Source organism: Anabrus simplex, chromosome 2, assembly GCF_040414725.1.
Source record: "Anabrus simplex isolate iqAnaSimp1 chromosome 2, ASM4041472v1, whole genome shotgun sequence".
NCBI classification, from domain to species: Eukaryota; Metazoa; Arthropoda; class Insecta; order Orthoptera; family Tettigoniidae; genus Anabrus; species Anabrus simplex.
The window spans coordinates 972,954,728-972,973,779 of record NC_090266.1 but is presented as its reverse complement, the minus strand read 5'-3'; the positions used below and the strand labels follow the sequence as shown (position 1 = coordinate 972,973,779).

General features: G+C 36.1%; 1 protein-coding gene across 1 annotated transcript in view; it reads right to left on the bottom strand.

The window, feature by feature from the left end:
• Positions 1-19,052, bottom strand: part of dpy (dumpy) — a 562,668-nt gene that overhangs the window by 423,042 nt on the left and 120,574 nt on the right. Inside the window, 10 exon segments of the mRNA XM_068226068.1 lie at positions 323-517; positions 1,761-2,009; positions 4,910-5,161; positions 6,679-6,864; positions 8,617-9,114; positions 13,159-13,392; positions 13,481-13,615; positions 14,331-14,453; positions 15,667-16,038; positions 16,126-16,245. Of these exon segments, the coding sequence (XP_068082169.1) occupies positions 323-517; positions 1,761-2,009; positions 4,910-5,161; positions 6,679-6,864; positions 8,617-9,114; positions 13,159-13,392; positions 13,481-13,615; positions 14,331-14,453; positions 15,667-16,038; positions 16,126-16,245 (2,364 nt within the window).

The window sequence follows — 19,052 nt, the reverse complement described above, 5'->3', positions numbered from 1 at the left end:
CAGCGGGCAGCACCTTGGGCTCTGGCAAAGCAAATACAGCAAGTTTGTCAATTTGAATTGCATGCCCAGAAGTAACAAATTAACCTCATTTCTCAAAACAAAAAATAATTTCCACCAGTCAGATTGCACCATCAGTTTGCACAACCGTAACATTTTTGTTGGTATAATTAAGATATACCCTGTATATTGAGGAGTAATGATGCTTGCAGCATACCAATATGAATATAAACTATGTGGAAAGAAGACAACTCTAACAAGTAGAGATTTGAGACTTAAATGAGCCAAAATCTACATAACTGATTAAAGGTTTCTTCTATCTTACCTGAGACACATTCTCCATTGGCTGCTTCTGTAAAGCCAACAACACAACGGCACCATGCAGCATGGTTTTCGGGCTCACAATAAGCATTTGGACCACAAGGCAATGTACTACAAGGATTAACACATACACCATTGACACATGCCAATTGACCTGCACAGTGATCATTGTGTGAGCATTCAGTTTTAGGGACTCCAGCTCCATGGTCATCGCTTATCACACCTGCAAAAGAACATGAAAGCTGAACATTTCTATCCTTACTCCACAAATTTGCTTTCCTATTTTAGAACAACATGAAGGCAATACTTCCAGTTTTCTTTATAGCCTAAACGCCTACAGAGCAAAATCCTAAATAGAAAACCTTTCATTAATTATACTGTAGGCTTCTAGGCTTAGCTCCTAAATTTAATATAATAAACATATTATGAACAAAACCAGAAATTTTCTATATTGATTCAAGATTCTAAATCTGAATGTAAAGAACCAATTATGGTTACAGGCCTAATCTAGTCACAGACTGTATATATGCACTATTTCCTAACAACAAAAATATCCTGGCTTCTACTTACTACTCTTATAAAAGTACAAAGAAAAGTAGCACTGCCCACACTTTCATTCATAAGAAAAAATCTCAGAAATTATTTAAAATGACAGGGCCCATTGAGTAAGTTGAAAGTGAATTCCGGAGTACTCCACCAGATAAGATTAACATTAATACAAAAGAAATATGGTCTACTACCTAGCAGTATTTAAGTGTTGAGGTATGCTAGTTTGCTTTAGTGCTCCATAATTACATTTGTGTTTTAACCAAACAACACTGACTGTGGTAAAATTATATTTTTCTGGAGATTCAACATATAGGCTTATACTTGGTATCTTGCATTTCAAGGATCAAAGGTGCCATATAAATAAACTGCAATTATGAGAACTTCAGGTTCAAATATTTTAAATTAAAGTTGAATTAAAAGCAGTTGATTTGTATGTAATTTTATTACCATTACATATAACAAAAAGTTTATTCAATTACCATCAAGCAAGTATTTAAGTTTCTTGAAAAAGTACCAAGACATCGGGATTTGACCATGCATTTATTAAGGAAAATGCTTAGGAAAAATGTAGCTTGTATAAAGCAGGGTATTATTTAAATTCTAGTCCCAGGCTGAAAGTTTTGAAAAGTAATATCCATACATAAACAAAGCAAAATGATTTTTTCAGAATAGGTATTTCCTGTAAGTTTCATTTATCTATATGTGTATGAATACATTTAAGAATCTAGTTGACTGCTAGTCAGGGAATGATGTATGTGGTGCTTAGATATAGTGTATCATTATCCAAGACATAATTTCAAAAAGGAAATTTAACCTTTACTCCAGTAGATCCTAATCTCAACTATTATAATAGTCTCCCTGGTTTCAGGGTGAACATCTATTCACTGAATTACAATTTCACTATAAATACTCACATCCAGATCGATAAGGATCCCCAGTCATTCCTCGAGAACACACGCACTTGTATCCACCTTTTTCATTGATACAATGTGCTCCATAGGCACATGGATTTTCCAAACACTCGTCGATGTCCATGCAGCCACGCAAAGGATCTCCTTTGTAGCCTGTTTGACACATGCACTTAGGAGGATCACTTGGTGTACATTTTGCATTGATACCACAAGGGAACCTTTCGCATGGACCTAGAAGAAGAAGAAAAGAAACATATGTTCTGATGAATTTATTTTGGTATCAGAGGGAGAAATGGACTTCAAAGCCATTTAAGTAACAAGTAACATTTGAAATGTTAAGTACAATGTAGAAACAACCATGTATAGGACTGAATAGCACTGTTAATTCCAATACAAAGATCAACACAGTAAAGTCTGCAAAGGTAGAGAGCTACCATTCTAACAACAGCAGGAAGGACAACTGATGTGCATAAACAATCATCAAGATATTAATAATCATCACAAGGCTAAAATATCATACTAAAAAAATAGATTGTTCATTTTGCACCGATACATTTTTACAGAGCACAAGGGTACAATGATATCAGTAGTGTGTCCACACTAGAATTAACTTCTTAAAGAAAGCTTAATTGAGATGAAACTGACTGAAATGTGAGGAATTAGGTCAAAACTCATTCTAGTAGTCAGAAAGAGTCCCCAGTTCTTTGGTTCAAGGCATAACTTCTACTAATCTGTCAATCAAATAAGCATAAAGAAATAAATAAGAAAAGATCAATGGAGCCATTTCAGTAGACAATATTGTAAAAACCATAAGAGGAAATAAAGGAAGCCATTTGACTGAGAAGAATACTCTTTCCAATTAGATAATAATAATAATAATAATAATAATAATAATAATAATAATAATAATAATAATAATAATAATAATAATAATAATAATAATAATAATAATAATAATAATAATAATAATAATAATAATAATAATAATAATAATAATAATAATAATAATAATAATAATAATAATAATAATAATAATAATAATAATAATAATAATAACAATAATGACGACGACTATTGCTAGCCTGTTGCAGGCCTTACGAGGTAGACCCTCCAGTGAGGGTGGGTGATAACTGCCATATATAGGAAACTGCAAGTTAATGTGGTAGAGGGTAGTGTGTGGTGTGCAAGTTGCAGGAAGGTTGGCAACAAACACTCAGTTCCTGAACCAAGGAATTTAACCATTTATGATTTAAATTCTTCAACCAGGTGGGGTGAAATTGAAGTTGGGGGCTAGTGGACTAAAGGCTTAAGACGCTGATCACTCAGCCACAGAGCTGGACATTAGAAGAAGAAGAAGAAGAAATGATTAACACATCTACTGATGGTTTTAAGACATGTCAGATTGCAAGAATTCTGTACTACAGGGAGAATAGTTTAAAACTTCATGCTTCTTGTCACAGGCCGTAGGAATCCCCAAGCCAGCAACATATGGCTTGTGTCAAGCTTGGCATGATAAGAAGTGTTGACAGCTGATGCAGCAAATACTTAGCTCTCTCGTTCAGTTTGCTAGTAACTATTGGACTTTAAGGTGTGTAGTTGTTATTATTATCATCATCACAATGGTTAAGTACTCTACAGCACAGAGAATATGTTTGGCTGCATGTTATTTGCACAAGAAGAAGAAACCAGTTAATAGGTGTTTTTGAAAATTCTGTAGATGTTTCCCAGTTCTACTGTACCATCAAAATATTACGTGCAACAAGTTCATAAGTGGTTTAGTACTGGTTCCATAACTAATAACAAAAAAACTGCAAAGGAGAACATTTCTCACACAGGAGAGGTTAGAAGATATATGGGCAAGATTGCAAGTCAGTCCACATAAGTTGCTTCGGAGAGTAGATCAGGAAACTGGTATTTCACATTCGTCAGCACGTAATGCAAAAAATTATTACATTTATGATTTTTCCTTTTTCTTCTTTTTGTTACAAGTTGCTTTACATCGCACCGACACGAGATAGGTCTTATGGCGACGATGAGTCAGGAAAGGGCTTGGAGTGGAAAAGGAGCGACCGTTGTCTTAATTAAGGTACAGCCCCAGCATTTGCCTGGTGTGAAAATTGGAAACCATGGAAAACCATCTTCAGGGCTGCCAACGAGCGCTCTTCTTTTTCTTGGTCATTTCCCAGTTACATGGGGTCAGTGCTTTGCACAGATTCAGCCCAGTTTTACGGCCAGATATCTTTTCTAACATCAACTCTTTGTGGAGGGATGTATTCACTACTGTGTGTTTCTGTAGTGGTTTGTAGCATAATATGCTGTGTGTAGATGAAGATGTGTATTGAGACAAACACATAGTCCAAATTGAAGGAATTAACTACATGCAGTTAAAATTTCCAATCTAGCAATGAATCAAACCCAGGGCCCTCTGGACCAAAGACCAGTTCGCTGACCATTCGGCCAAGAATCCAGACAAAGGAGTTCTTTAGTGAGTCAGTACATTCGTTAACATAGTTCTCACACATTTAAGTAACCGTAAAAGCCAAGTAACTGCACCAGGATTAGGTTCCATTACGCTGAGCCAGGAGGTAAGCAACTGCGCTATTCATAAGGGCATCAGCGTAAAAGATATGGACACAGAACTAATGCCTGATAGTCATATGGTGTTCTGCACAGCTCAGAGAAAAAGTTCATAGTGCCTTCAGATATACGATATAGAAAAAAAAAGATGAATGCATCTCTAAGTTAAAGGAAGGAATTTTACTGGTGATTCTTCCAAAATACTTGTCAGAAATGAAAGCTAATCAGAAAATAACTGGGAGTGAAGTAATAAATATGAAGCCAAACCTTTAAGAATGATGAAACAGAATATTTAACTCAACTTAAAATTTAACCTATTAGCCAAGAACAGAAAAATTAAATAGCTAATTTTCAAAAGATTAAGGTTTACAAACTATTAAGGTCAAAATATTTCACCATTAATAAAAATGATAGTCTTTACAAGCCAGACATGAATTGATTTATAGGAAATGTGGCTTGTGAATATTTAGTGTACAGTAAAATTCAACAGTACTGTAGAATTACAATAACTATTCCTAAAGATACCTTTTGATAGCCAAGGAAGTAGTACTTACTTTTGCACTTGTTGCTGTCAAGAGGATCTGTGAAAAACGGTGGAGGGCAAACACACTCTCCTGGTTGTACACACTTCTCATTAGAAGAACAGTCCCCATCATTAACACAGCGCACTTGATCTGGTGAACACACACCATTGTAAGGATCCCCACTATATCCTCTTGGGCATACACATTTGTGTGATCCAGGACTGTTGATACATTCTGCACCATATCCACAAACTTGTCTACCTTCTGTACACTCATTAATGTCTACAGAAACAAGGGGAAAAAAAACATATTTAAAACTGGAATCATGATTTCCACTTCATCTGTACATGATAAGATATAATAATTATTAGTATAGGAAGGAAATAAAAATGTACTGTATAATACTGGTTGCTGACAGAAACTTTCTTCCAACCCTCAGCGTGGGAGTAGTCACAGTGTGCACCATTTGCTAGTGGGGGAGGGGGCCACTATTCACCATAAATTAGGAGCATAAGATGTGCTATATTGGAACCGCTGTAACTCGGTAGTTTCAGCATATAAGCACACAAAATTTCGGTGCGGTATAATTACACTCCTACTCTACATCATGAACTACTTCCCTCTGAACCACTTAAACAGACACGCCTTCCCACTGGAATGCACAGGCACCCGATGAGCAAGCAAGCAGCTCAGCATCTCGCACCCTTTTTTTTTTCTTTTTTTCTTTAAGTGCACCAACACAGATATGTCTTACGGCAATGATGGGATACGAAAGACCTAGGAATTGGGAGGAAGCGGCCGTGGCCTTAATTAAGATACAGCCCCACCATTTGCCTGGTGTGAAAATCAGAAACCACGGAAAACCATCTTCAGGGCTGCCAACAGTGGGGCTCAAACCCACTATCTCCCGATTACTGGATACTGGCCGCACTTATCTCGCACCTTCCTATCGCCTCCACTTTCAGCATTCATTTTCACCTAACCTAACCGCATGGCACTACAGCCCTGAAGAGCCTTGGCCTACCAAACGACCGCTGCTCAGCCCGAAGACCTGCAGATTACAAGGTGTCGTGTGGTCAGCAAGACGAATCCCCTCGGCCATTAATCTTGGCTTTCTAGGCCGAGGCCGCTATCTCACCGTCAGATAGCTCCTCAATTCCAATCACGTAGGCTGAGTGGACCTCGAACTAGCCCTCTGAACCAGGAAAAAATCACTGACCTGGCCAGGAATCGAACCCGGGGCTTCTGGGTAAGAGGCACACATGCTACCCGTACACCACGGGGCTGGCTCATTTCCACCACAGCAACATTATTTATCAATGAACTATGGAATTAAAATCACCATCGACTGAGTCATTGTAACTTTTCTTCAAAAACAAAAACAAAATGCTCTCCTCAGAGAGCTGCACTTTACAGCTTCCCAATATATTGGTTGTCACAGTGCAAAAATTCATAAAATTTTTCAAAGGGAAAGAAACTGTTAATAGAGAGAGTAAACATATCCATGAAAAAGAAGAGGAAACAATACAATGGCACTTTGTAAATGAGTTTTTGACTTAGTTTAAAATTTCTACAACAGATGGTAGCATAATGCAGAGACTGTGCATTGTGTACAAATAAGACAACGTTTGAGGCATGCCGTACCTAGTACAGCACTCCACGGTGTCTGGTTAAAAATATATTTTAATAAGTTCCACGTCAGCTTTGTCCAACCCAAATCTGAACTCTGAACATAGTAGTGTAAGTTGCTGACAGATCATAGGAACAATACTAGTGTGAATTCTAAATATTCTCCTTACCTTCACAAGACCCATCTTGCCTAGTTTTGAAGCCTTTAGGACAAGCACAATAACTGACACCTCCTGCAATTGTAATGCATTCAGCTCCAGGAGGACATGATTCTCCTTTAGAACAACCTGCCAGTACACAGTTGCCTCCAACAATCTGGTATGGAGCCTGACATTGGCACTCAAGTGTATTGCACTCTGAAACCAAAACAAACTTCAGTTTACAGATAAATCCTTAAAGATAAATAAGTCAATAGTTGATATATTGTTAACTTGCACATAAAATATATAACGTTAAAAAATAGGAGGATGGCACTTGTATTTAGTTGTTTTTTGCCTTTGTTTTTGGCTAGTGGTTTAAAGTCACACTAACACATTGAAGGTTTTCAGCAATGAGAGGATCAGAAAGGGCTTGGACTGGGAAGGCAGCGACCGTGACCTTAGGTTCAGCCCCAGCATTTGCCAAGTGTGAAAATGGGAAATCATGGACAACCATCTTCGGCGCTGCCAACGGTAGCTCACAGCTACATGACCCTAACCGCATGTCAAACTTACTTAGTACTTGTAATTAAGACATAAAAGGATAAGTTATGCGGATGAACCAGCTTTGGGGTTGAGGTTGTACAACAAAATCCACCTTACATTTTCATGGGTTGCCATGAGAGAATAGGGTTAGTGTTAGTGACAGAATATTCCTTCAATCTGCAGCTAATAAAGTGAAGTGTGGAAGGTGATCTGCTGGCTTTATAATACAGGATGTATTGAGTAAATACGTTGCAAAGTAATGATATTTCTCAGGGCAAAGTTCCTTCTGTGTACTTGTAAACAACAATATGAATGCCACTAATGGCTTGAATGATGCGATATTTTACATCTTCCATACTTCTGCAAAGTTTCTCAGTGTAGATTTTGAACAGTAAACTGATTACAGTCTAAATATCATTAGAGTATAAAATACTACATCAACGCAATTGATCACCTGGCATGTTGTTGATTTTTTAAATGTAGTGAGTTGATGACAAATAATATATAGATAGCCTTATCCTCTAAGCTTTTCATAATGAACAATACTCCATATTTAAATCAAAACCAAAAGCAGGCATTTATACAAGTGAAGGTACAGTCACCCCTAGTGCACTGACACTGCGTGTGCTTCAAAAGGATGATGATGATTGTTGTTTAAAGGGGCCTAACATCTAAGGTCATTGGCCTATGCTTCAAAAAGAGACTTTCAGTGGTATCTCAATGGTGCACTAATTGTCTGCATCTTGGAGAGGTATGGCGACCAAACTGATGAGCTCAATGCCACATTGGAGAGAAACACTGGTAATTTTATGACTGACAAAGCCTAAAGATCTTGAATACTTTTACAATATTTGCAATCAATGAAATTAAATTATGGTTCTCTTTTGGGGACTTAATTTCTGAAATATTTCGGTTCCTTCTTAATTTCCTCATGAAGCACAATCTTCCAAGAAAACTATGTAAGCAGGAAAGCTTTATATGATTAAAAGTGACTGGAGGCTACTGGGAAGCAACAACTGTTTCCCTTGCCTACATTTGAAAAATGGTACAGAAGCAGAAAATTGTAGAAAAGAAAGGGGTGTGAGAGCCAAGAGCCATAGACTGTATTTTGAATTCTAGCCAATGCGTGCGAAATTTTTTAAACGAAAAGTAATGAATAGTAATGTCCCTTCAAGTCCCATGACTATGATCATGATATCAGCAGTTGTGTAAAACTACAAGGTTGCTTGCTTTTCTAGATAGGAAAGCAGGAGAAGATTAAATTGCCTTCTTAGTGATGGCTGTGAATTTAGAAGTGGATTCCTGTCAGTACTGCTCTCAAAAGAAAAGGCATAGTGGTTCTTTGTTTTATTATCAACTATGTGTAGGAAGAATAAACATTATAGTCAATCACATCTTTGTGAAAGGCAACATAAAATATCGTACCTTCGCACAGTGAGAATGGGTTTCCATTAAATCCTGGAGGACACTGACATTCATAGCTTCCTGGTAAGTTCTTACAGATAGCATTAAGTCCACAGGCTGGTTTGTCTCGTAGTTCAGTACATTCATTAATATCACGACATTTGCCTGATTCACTGTTTCTAGTGTATCCTCGTTGACAAATGCATACACTAGTACCAAGAAACTCATCTCGTACACATTGTTCACCTCCAGGGCATGGTTTATCAGCAGAACATCCAAATGGTTGACTACAGCTTCCTTTGTATGGATCTCCAACAGCACCACCTGGACACTGACAAGAGAAACCACCTGGTTCGTTGTTGCACACAGCTCCAGGTGCACAAGGACCAACAGCACATTCATCTATATCCACGCAGCTACTTCCTGAACCAGTATACCCATAGGCACACAAGCATTTAGCCTCGTCATTAATCAACATACACTGTGCATTAGGGCCACAGAACATGGTCTCACAAGGATCTGGAACAGATCATAATGAAATATAAAAATGACAAAATACAAAAATGTAAAGTTCTTACCAATATTTACTCTTATATACCTCATCATCATGTATACTGTGCACCCTAATTTTTTATACGGAGTTAAGGGAGAAAAAAAGCCCAGTTTATATGTTGCATTGGTTTTTTCTTCATGTGTCAGTATAAATACAACAAGCTACACCCTGCAGCATGCATGCCTGCTCTCAGCTTAATGTCAACTTGTCTCCTATAATCCTCCGATTATCTTAGTTGCAGCATCTCTCTCACCTTGTTTGGTGAAAAGCAGGTTGGTAATTCTGGATCCTAGTGTATTCCCTGTTCAACTGAGCTAGATGAAATATGACACTGTTGAACTGGCTGAAATTTGAGTGTACCAGTACATGGTATGTGAGAAACGTGAAGTATAAGATAGAGTCCAGTGTATTACAATAATGTAATTTGCTTTGCAACATGACTTTGCTTATATGTGAGTTATGGAGAAGCATTCAAATATTATGGCAAGTTTTAAAATTTGAGAGATTCAATTTGCTGAGATAAATGGTAATCGTGCCATGGGCTGAGGATTTAATGTGACGGAAGGTGAGTCGATGATTGTAGGTTTGTTGAAGAGAGCTGCATTAATCTATATATATAAAATAACTTGTCCTGACTGACTGACTGACTGACTGACTGACTGACTGACTGATTCATCATCGCCGAGCCAAAACTACTGGACATAAAGAAATGAAATTTTGGGGATATATTCATATTAAGATGTAGGTGCTCGCTAAGAGAGGATTTTTGGATATTCCTTCGCTAAGGGGGTGAAAAGGGGGGTGAAATTTTAAAATGAGTGTATCTATATCTCAAAACTTTAAACGTTTACAGATGTAAAAATTGGTATTTAGAATCTTCTTTAAAAATAAGGAAACACGTATTTTTTTGTTTTCAGAAAATCCCAATAGGAGGGGTGAAAAAGGGTGAAAATGTGGAAAAATGGGTTGAATGCCTTTAATCAGGATACCGGTACTCATATCTCAGAAACTGAAGATATTACAGACCTGAAAATTGGTACTTTTGATCTCTTTTAAAAATAAAGAAACACGTGTTTTTTTGTTTTTGGAAAATCCAATTAATGGGGGGGTGAAGAGGGGGTGATTTTTTTAAAATGAGTGTATCTATATCTCAAAACTTTTAAAATGTATGGATGTAAAAATTGGTATTTAGAATCTCCTTTAAAAATAAAGAAACACGTATTCTTTTGTTTTCGGAAAATCCCAATAGGAAGGGTGTAAAAGGGTGAATAATGGGTTGAATGGCTATAATGAGGCTACTTATATTTCAGAACCTGAAGATATTACAGACCTGAAAATTGGTATTTTGTATCTACTTTAAAAGTAAAGAAACACGTATTTTTTCGTTTTTGTAAAATCCAAATATTGGGGGGTGAAAAGGGGGGTGAATTTTTTAAAATGAGTGTGTCTACATCTTAAAACTTTGAAATTTACAGATGTAAAAATTGGTAGTTAGAATCTCCTCTAAAAATAAAGGAACACGTATTTTTTTGTTTCCTGTAAATCCTAATAGGAGGGGTGTAAAAGGGTAAAAAATGGGTTGAATGCCTTTAATGAGGATACTTATATTTCAGAACCTAAAGATATTACAGAACTGAAAATTTGTATATGGGACCTCCTTTAAAAATAAAAAAAACACGTATTTTTTAGTTTTTGGAAAATCCAATTAATGGCTGTTAAACAGGAGTGACAAGTTGGGGTGAATTTTTTGAAAGACTATATCTACAGAATATCTTGGAAACGTAAAATGTTACAGACGTAAAAAGTGGATGTTTGGAATCTCCTGTAAATGTAAGGAAACATAGGTGATTTGTTTTTGGAAACTCCACTTAAGGGGAACTCAAAAGGGGTGAAATTTTAAAATGAGAATTTTTACAGTATATCTAAAAAAACTTAACATGTTACAGAAGTGAAAAATGGTATTTTTTTATCTCTATTAAACATAACGAATCGTGTATTTTTAGTTTTCGGAAATACCACTTGGGTGGTGGGGGGTGGGTAAAAGTGACTGAAAATGGTGTTGAATTCTTTTAATTAGGCTACTGATATCTCAAAAATGAAGATGTTACAGACATGAAATTTGATATTTGCAATCTGCTTTAAAAGTAAAGAAACACGTATTCTCGGAAAATCCAATGAAGGGTTGGGGGGGGTGGGGTGAAAGAATTGAAAATTTAATTGACTTAATTGTATGAGAATGCATACATCTAATAAAAACTAAAGTTGTTACAGATGTGAAAATTCGTATTTCGATCTCCTTTAAAAACAAAGAAAAACGCGTTTTGGTGGGGAAACCATCTTGGAGGGTGGGAGTGTAAAGGAGTTGAATTCCTTTCATGAGGACACATAAGTCAAAAACTGAAGAAGTTAGAGTCGTGATAATTAGTATTTAGAAGATCTTTTACTATTAAAGAAACAAGTATTTTTTGCGGGAAAATTCACTTGGGGGGGGGGGGTGAGTAGTGTGAAAAGAAGTGAAAAAAGTAAAATTTTTTATGGGGATACTTATATCTCAAAACTGAAGGCAATAGACGTGAACATTGGTGTTTGGAATCACCTTTAAACATAAAGAAACAAGCCTTCTTTTAATTTTTTTTTGGGGGGGGGGTGGCGGTAAATAAACTTAACGGCGGTGGGGTGTAGAAGGAGGTGAGACCTATTGATTTTACTGTTCTTAATGTACTTATAAGTATCCTCCGTTGCTCAGGCGGCAGCGCGCCGGCCTCTCACAGCTGGGTTCCGTGGTTCAAATCCCGGTCACTCCATGTGACATTCGTGCTGGAAAAAACGGAGGCGGGACAGGTTTTTCTCCGGATACTCCGGTTTTCCCTGTCATCAGCCATTCCAGCAACACATAATAGTAATAATAATAATCATAATAATAATGTTCCGGACCGTCGTCAAATGTGCGGACCGCGCTGGAAACGGCTCCTGGACGGGTAATGAATAAGAATGCAGTCCGGCCGCGGGTTCAGTGCCGCCAAAGCACCCAATATGACACCACGCCGGATCTTCTGAAGGATTTTATACATATTAAAATGATTATAGGAAAAGATGGCAAAGATTTACGGACCCAACTGACCGGGAGGAATACCTGAGCCTAGCCCGGGAAGTACGAAATTGATTCCTGGAAAGGAAGATTGCAAAATGGGAGGAAAAGTGCCGTAATCTAATAGAAAACGAGTCAGATCGGGAATTTTGGTGGATTCTCGCAGAAAACGAGTCAGATCGCGAATTTCGGCGGATTATATATCTAAAACAATAAGCATTCAATTATAAATTTCAGTATAATACCGTAGCGAAGCACGGGTGTCTTGCTAGTATGCAATAAACTGTTTCAGGTATACCCTTTAAAAAAATTGTGTGTGTTGCATGACAAGTACTGGTAGTAGGCCTAATATTCTTCTTTTTCTGTGCAGTAAAATGGAAGCGGAGATGGCAGGGCAGCATGTTCGGCTATGGATGGAATCCTACAAACTTTAATACTTTTGTTTTAATATTCAGTAACTTGTTAAAACAAAATGCCATATTATGAGAAATTGTGAGGCTTTATTACATTTAAAAAGAATTTGAATTCTAATCAAGTTTCATTTAATAACTTCCTGAAAGTACCTCACACCCCAATTTTTATGCTTGAATTTTCAGAAAAAAAACTTGTGATATATTGCAAGTAAATACGTATTTAAAAGGCAGTCTAATACAAATCAATATATTATGATACCATTTCTAATTAAAGCAGATAAATATTTACAATGTAAATAATCTTACATATTTGGACTTTTAACTAGTGTAGTTTTTCACATAAGTGAAAATATAAACAGCAGGACCATCCTTAAAAAATTTGTTCTAAAGAAGGATGAATAATTAACTTTTATTAGCACAAAAATGTTCATACACAAGTTCAAAACTGCTTAATAAGAATAAGAATTCTACATGTAGATCAAGAGTCTATGCTAAGAACTTAAACTTACGTCTGCAGTCATGTCCCACGTTAGGTTCGGGACATAGACAACGTCTCTGATCATCACAAATGGCATTTCCAGGACAATCTTTGTCCACATTGCAGGTCACAACCCCTACGCATTTTGTGTGAGGATCTGGATCAGGAATGGATCCCTGGGGACACTCACAGGTGTATGAACCAGGTGTATTTTGACAAAGAGCACCAGCACCACAAGCATCACTGCGGCTACATTCATCAATATCTGGTGATAATATGAAAATGATTAGAGAAATATCTTAAAATAAAACCTTCAGCATCAAAAAATTGTTTATGTAAATTACAGAACTTACCCAAACAGTGCTTGAGGGGATTTCCTGAGAAACCTGGTTTGCACTGACAACTATAAGCACCTGGTGTATTTGTGCATACAGAGTTCAGTCCACATCGGCCAAATGGTCCATTCACCTTGTCACATTCATCAATATCTAAATATAAATATAACATTGATGTAAGAATTTTTATAAATATCGCAAATTTACACTAGTTCTAAATTATTTAATAATTCATTTCAATTCAGTGGAAAACTGACTTTTACTAAGAAGGACTAACTAGTACTGATGTAAAACTGAAATGGAGGGATGTAGAAATAATAATTAATATCTGGAAGAAAAAAACATATATTAGATGATTTACACTGTACTCTTATGTTAAGTGGAAGAGAGATGTATATTAAATTAAGCACACTGTGACTGTACAATAAGGGGAAGAATGTTAGAATACAGGGTACATTAAAACATTCCTTTCTTTTTGCTTCTTATTTTTTTTATTTTTTATTTTTGTTACAAGTTGCTTTACGTCGCACCGACACTGATAGATCTTACAGCGACGATGGGATAGGAAAGGGCTGGGAGTGGGAAAGAAACAGCCTTGGCCTTAACTAAGGTACAGCCCAAGCATTTTCTTGGTTTGAAAATGGGAAACCATAGAAAACCATCTTCAGGGCTGCCAACAGTGGGGTTCGAACCAAATATCTTCCAAATGAAAACTCACAGCTATGCGCCTCTAACCGCACAGCCAACTCGCTTAGTTCATGTCTTTCTCTTACAAGTGCTTATAATTTTTTTTATCATTATTATGTTATTTATAAATAGCATGGCATCTTAAAAAAAATACCAATGAAAGCACAGCAATTATACTAACCTACACATCCAGCAGATACATCACTTGGATTGAATGTCCATCCTTCCTCACAGATGCAGTAAGCCTCTTGACCATCGGGTTTGCAAGTTGCATGGGGACCACACTTCACTTCTTCACAAGGAGCTAAAGTAATACAGTAAGCCCAGACATTATTATTTACTACTTGGTAAAATCACTAACAAAGTAACCTTTCAAAATAAAATGTAGCACATAGAGGGGGAAGTAACACATTGCAACTAGCATAACATTAGTAGGATAAATGCTTTCTCAAAGCACAAGCTGCCTGTGTTGAAATGTTCAAGAAATGCAAGATAGAGTTAATATATTAGAGTATAAGAATAATTTCTTTTTAAAATGCCTTAATAAGGCAAATTTGGGAAGTAACCTAATTCTTTCCAACACCTCACATGCACTATTTCAATGAGAAAGAAGTCCAAAAACACAAATGTTCATAGGAATCATTTGAATACCTTGGTCCATTGAGAAAGCATAATATTATGGCTATAAGGATTTGGAAGAGTTCTAGTAAGGTATTCTCCCCATATTCCTTATTCAAGAATATGTTCTCAATCTTATAAGTGATTAATGATACACCAATACTATAGAATGTCTTGGACATATGCTCAAGATTTCAAATTTTGAACAAGCCTAATAGGCTATCTCTATTCATTCTTCTCTCAATGAAGAATGTCTGCACTCTTAAAATCTTGTAAGAAATCCAGTTCCTTCTTTTTTTTTGGAGATGTGAAATACTTTAGGTGTTTCAATCATAGTCACATCAACAAAAGAGAACTACTTCCTATAATCCTTATGAGATCTGACATTGATTCAGTGATGTTATGTAAGACACTTTTCAAAGTTGTTTACTGTTATCATTGGATATCATAACAGTGGAATAAAGTCCTTTTCTTCTTATCTTACTTCTTACTGGACATCTAACTTTCAGCATAAACATTTCATAGGAATAACAGTTATTGGTTGGTCTTTAAGAGAAATCCTGAACCTGGAGCTATATATGGAAGCCCTTGTCTGTGATTCAAAGATCACCCAACTAATCCCATCAGAATGGCTAAAAATATTGTTGCCAAAATAATCAAATAACTCATGGTGGACAGCTTAAATTTCATCACATATATAAACTTTTGTAATTAATGAACTTTCAGAAGGTTTTTTTGTAGAAAAAAATACTCTCATGAAAATTTTCATTAGAATAAATTATCTATGAGAAAAGTAATAAGTAGAAAGAAATTGTATTAAAGGATAGTAAATTATCATGTCATTTATTTACATCACATAATTCAAGAAATACAATATTTTATCATCTGCATAGACCTACCTTTGCAACTGACTCTAGGAGGAGCACCAACATATCCATGTTCACATTCACAGTGGAAGCCTCCAAGTGTGTTGGTACAGACAGAATAAGGTCCACATGGATTTGTTTTGCATTCATCTATATCCACACAAACTGCACCCTGGGCTACAAAACCTTTCTGACAGAAGCACTGTCCTTCCAAGCACTCTGCATTATTCACACAGTCAAAGTTAGAGGTGCAGAGAATATTCACATCAACCTGCTCACAAGCGACAGCTGGATTTGATTTTGCTGAGAAACCTTGTGGACAAATACAATTATAACCAGGTACAGCATTCTCACACAGGGCATTTGTTCCACATGGCTTGTCCAATGCAACACACTCATTAATGTCTGAAAAGAGAAGCAAATGTTGAGCTATTCACCATTCAAGAGTTCTCCCCTTGTCAAAAATGTTAAAGAAAATCTAAACATGCTTACCAACACATCCTTTAAAAGGGTCTCCAGTGTAATCCTCTTTGCATGAGCAAATAAAACTTCCAACAGTATCAGTGCAAATAGCATTTTCACCACATGGGTTGTCCTTGCATTCATTTACATCTGAAACATGCACAATTTCATTACATATCTTTACAAAGTAAGTAAAAGTTGTAGGCCTATCCTTTCTTTATTTTTCTAAATGATTATTAATACCAATTTACTGCACTCCACCAAAATTAATACCAGTTGAATTATTGAGCCCCTATTGTCATGGAACTTGTAACTTCCTGAGGTTACATGTTTAGACTCAGAAGGTTGTATTTGTTACTGTCATAACTCCGATCAGGCTGTGTGCCACTCCAAGATGTTTTTTATTCGTGTATATATTCTTTGTTTTTTATCACTTGTGTGTGTGTGTGTGTGTGTGCGTGCGTGCGTGTGTGATACGTATATTCCTTGACTTACATTTCAGTAGATAGTTCTGCATTAAACATTTGATCAAATATGTGCTGTATTCATTTCCTTAAGATCATGACAGTTAAGGAGAGAGATACTCATCTTCAGAATCACCAACAATCTATTACTATTAGTCGATCTTTGGTATAAAGTCTGTACTGTCAACTGGTGTTAATTTTAAGTGACATTTATTGAAATGAATAATGACTTTACTTGCTCTCAAGACTAATCTATAATAAAATATACTGTAATAAACAATGAATCAAGAATTATTTTTTCCTACTTGAATGATTCTCCTATGGAGCAGTACCTATTAATAAGCACATTAATTTAAAATACAAAAAACTGGAAGTTCAGAGAATGTGAATAATATTCAGTTACTTACACTCACTGTGTTAACACAGTATTTCCTCAAATTACATACTTATGAATAAAGAGTAAGTTAAAATATAATAGCCATTAAAACATTTAGAAATATTCTGTAAATACAATATTCAACTATTTTGAAGAAAATCACATGACAAGAAGTCAATACGGTACTCAAAGAATATAAGCTTATATTTTCAATTAATGACAAGTATTTTGAAGATGGTAAAAATTTGATTTACTCCAACTAACTGATTTACAGCAGCCCACATATGCCAACAGTAGGAATTTTGTATTTACAGTTTGCTACAACACATGCAGAAATAAAACAGGCATACAATGGAAAATTTAACATTCAGAGCTCAGAAGACAATTATAAAAGAAAAGTGCACATAAACCTGGAGAAATAAATTGAATGGAAATGCTAGAATCTCAGAATTAAAAGGAAATCAAGGCAATTACATTCAAATGGCTTTTTAAAAGAAACAACAATATTCATATCAACATTTTCATGGTATGACATAATAAAATTGTGATGGGATTTACCAAATTTTAACTTGAGTGGCTTTGCTTATACATGTAATTCTTCATAAGATCCAAGTCAGAATTCTGGTTTGCCCTCACAATTCACTAAACAAGACACATTAAATTTACTTAAATACATTAAAGAGATCTATTTCTAACCATACTTTTAGATAATAATTAATTCCCAGCAGAGAATTTTCTTTTTGTTAGTGATTTAATGTCGCACTAACACAACAAAGGTTTTCAGCGACGGAAGGATTGGAAAAGTAGTGGCCATAGCCTTAATTAAGGTACAGCCCCAGCATTTGCCTGGAGTGAAAATGAGAAACCATGAGAAACAATCTTCAAGGCTTCTGACAGTGGGATTCAAACCTCCCACCTGAAGTACGAATCTTAGAATGCAATAACAACTGGAAATGACTGATAAAATTCAAGCTGGAATATATATGTGGCATGATTAGCTCAGTGGCTTAGCTGCTGGCTTCCCATCCAGAAGGCTCATGTTCGAATCCGGCCGATCCTCATTTGAGATTTTCATCCCAAAAATCAACTGACGTCAAGAAGGGCATCTGGCTTTAAACCCTAGCCAAAACCAAAATGAGCCTCGGTGGCTCCAGCAACCCCAGAAATAGCTGGGATGAGCTGAAGAAAGTTATGGTGATATATATATTATAATAGTTTCTGGAGCCAGTTAATTTCCAAATACTCTCATGCAAGTACATAAACAGAAAATTTCACTCACATTTCACAAATATAAATTAGAAAGTAAAGTATCGTAACTCATTACCCAAAAACAGCTTGCTCCATACGCCTTCAGTCGGTACAGAATATCATCCCACAGACTAATAGTGTATAAGCTACATTGATTCTGGTCAGTGCAACAGAATCTAGCCACAGGAACAATAGGGAAAAGACAGTATAATGAAATGAAATGACATCAGTGGAGAGAGGAAGTGCAACCGTGTGCATAGGTATTGTTTCCATCACTGGCCAGCAGGAAACAAGCAATGGTGGCCAGTGATAATCATGGATTAAATTTTGCCACCTACCAACTTTTACAATTTATTATTTATATGTAATTTATATTTAATTCTGTCATGTTTCATTTTGGTTTATCCCACAAAATAATATTGTTAATGGAATCTTGAGTGTCTAATAAATGTATTGTGTATGTTAACAGAACAACTCTGGAGACTCACTCAGTGAAAAGTCTATCCTACCACCAATCCAGCATAGACAAACCCACACTTTCCCTTAAATATCTCATTAAGATACACTCACAAAGCACACAGCAAGTTTCAGGCTCATTTGGCTCTGCTGTACATGTAACAGACAATGAACACTAGCTCTAGTTCATATTGTTGTTTCTTTTCAATAATTTAAAAATTCACACCAGAACACCACAACAATATGCCACCTATGCTTGAGAAAATAACACAATAGCAGAAGTCTTCATTCAACAGGCTTGTCCTTGATTAAAGATTACTATTATCAAAGGAGAACATAAAAATAAATCATGCAAAACAGAAGCACAGAACAGCTCTTTCAGGTCACAAGAAAAACTGAAATATAAAGATAGA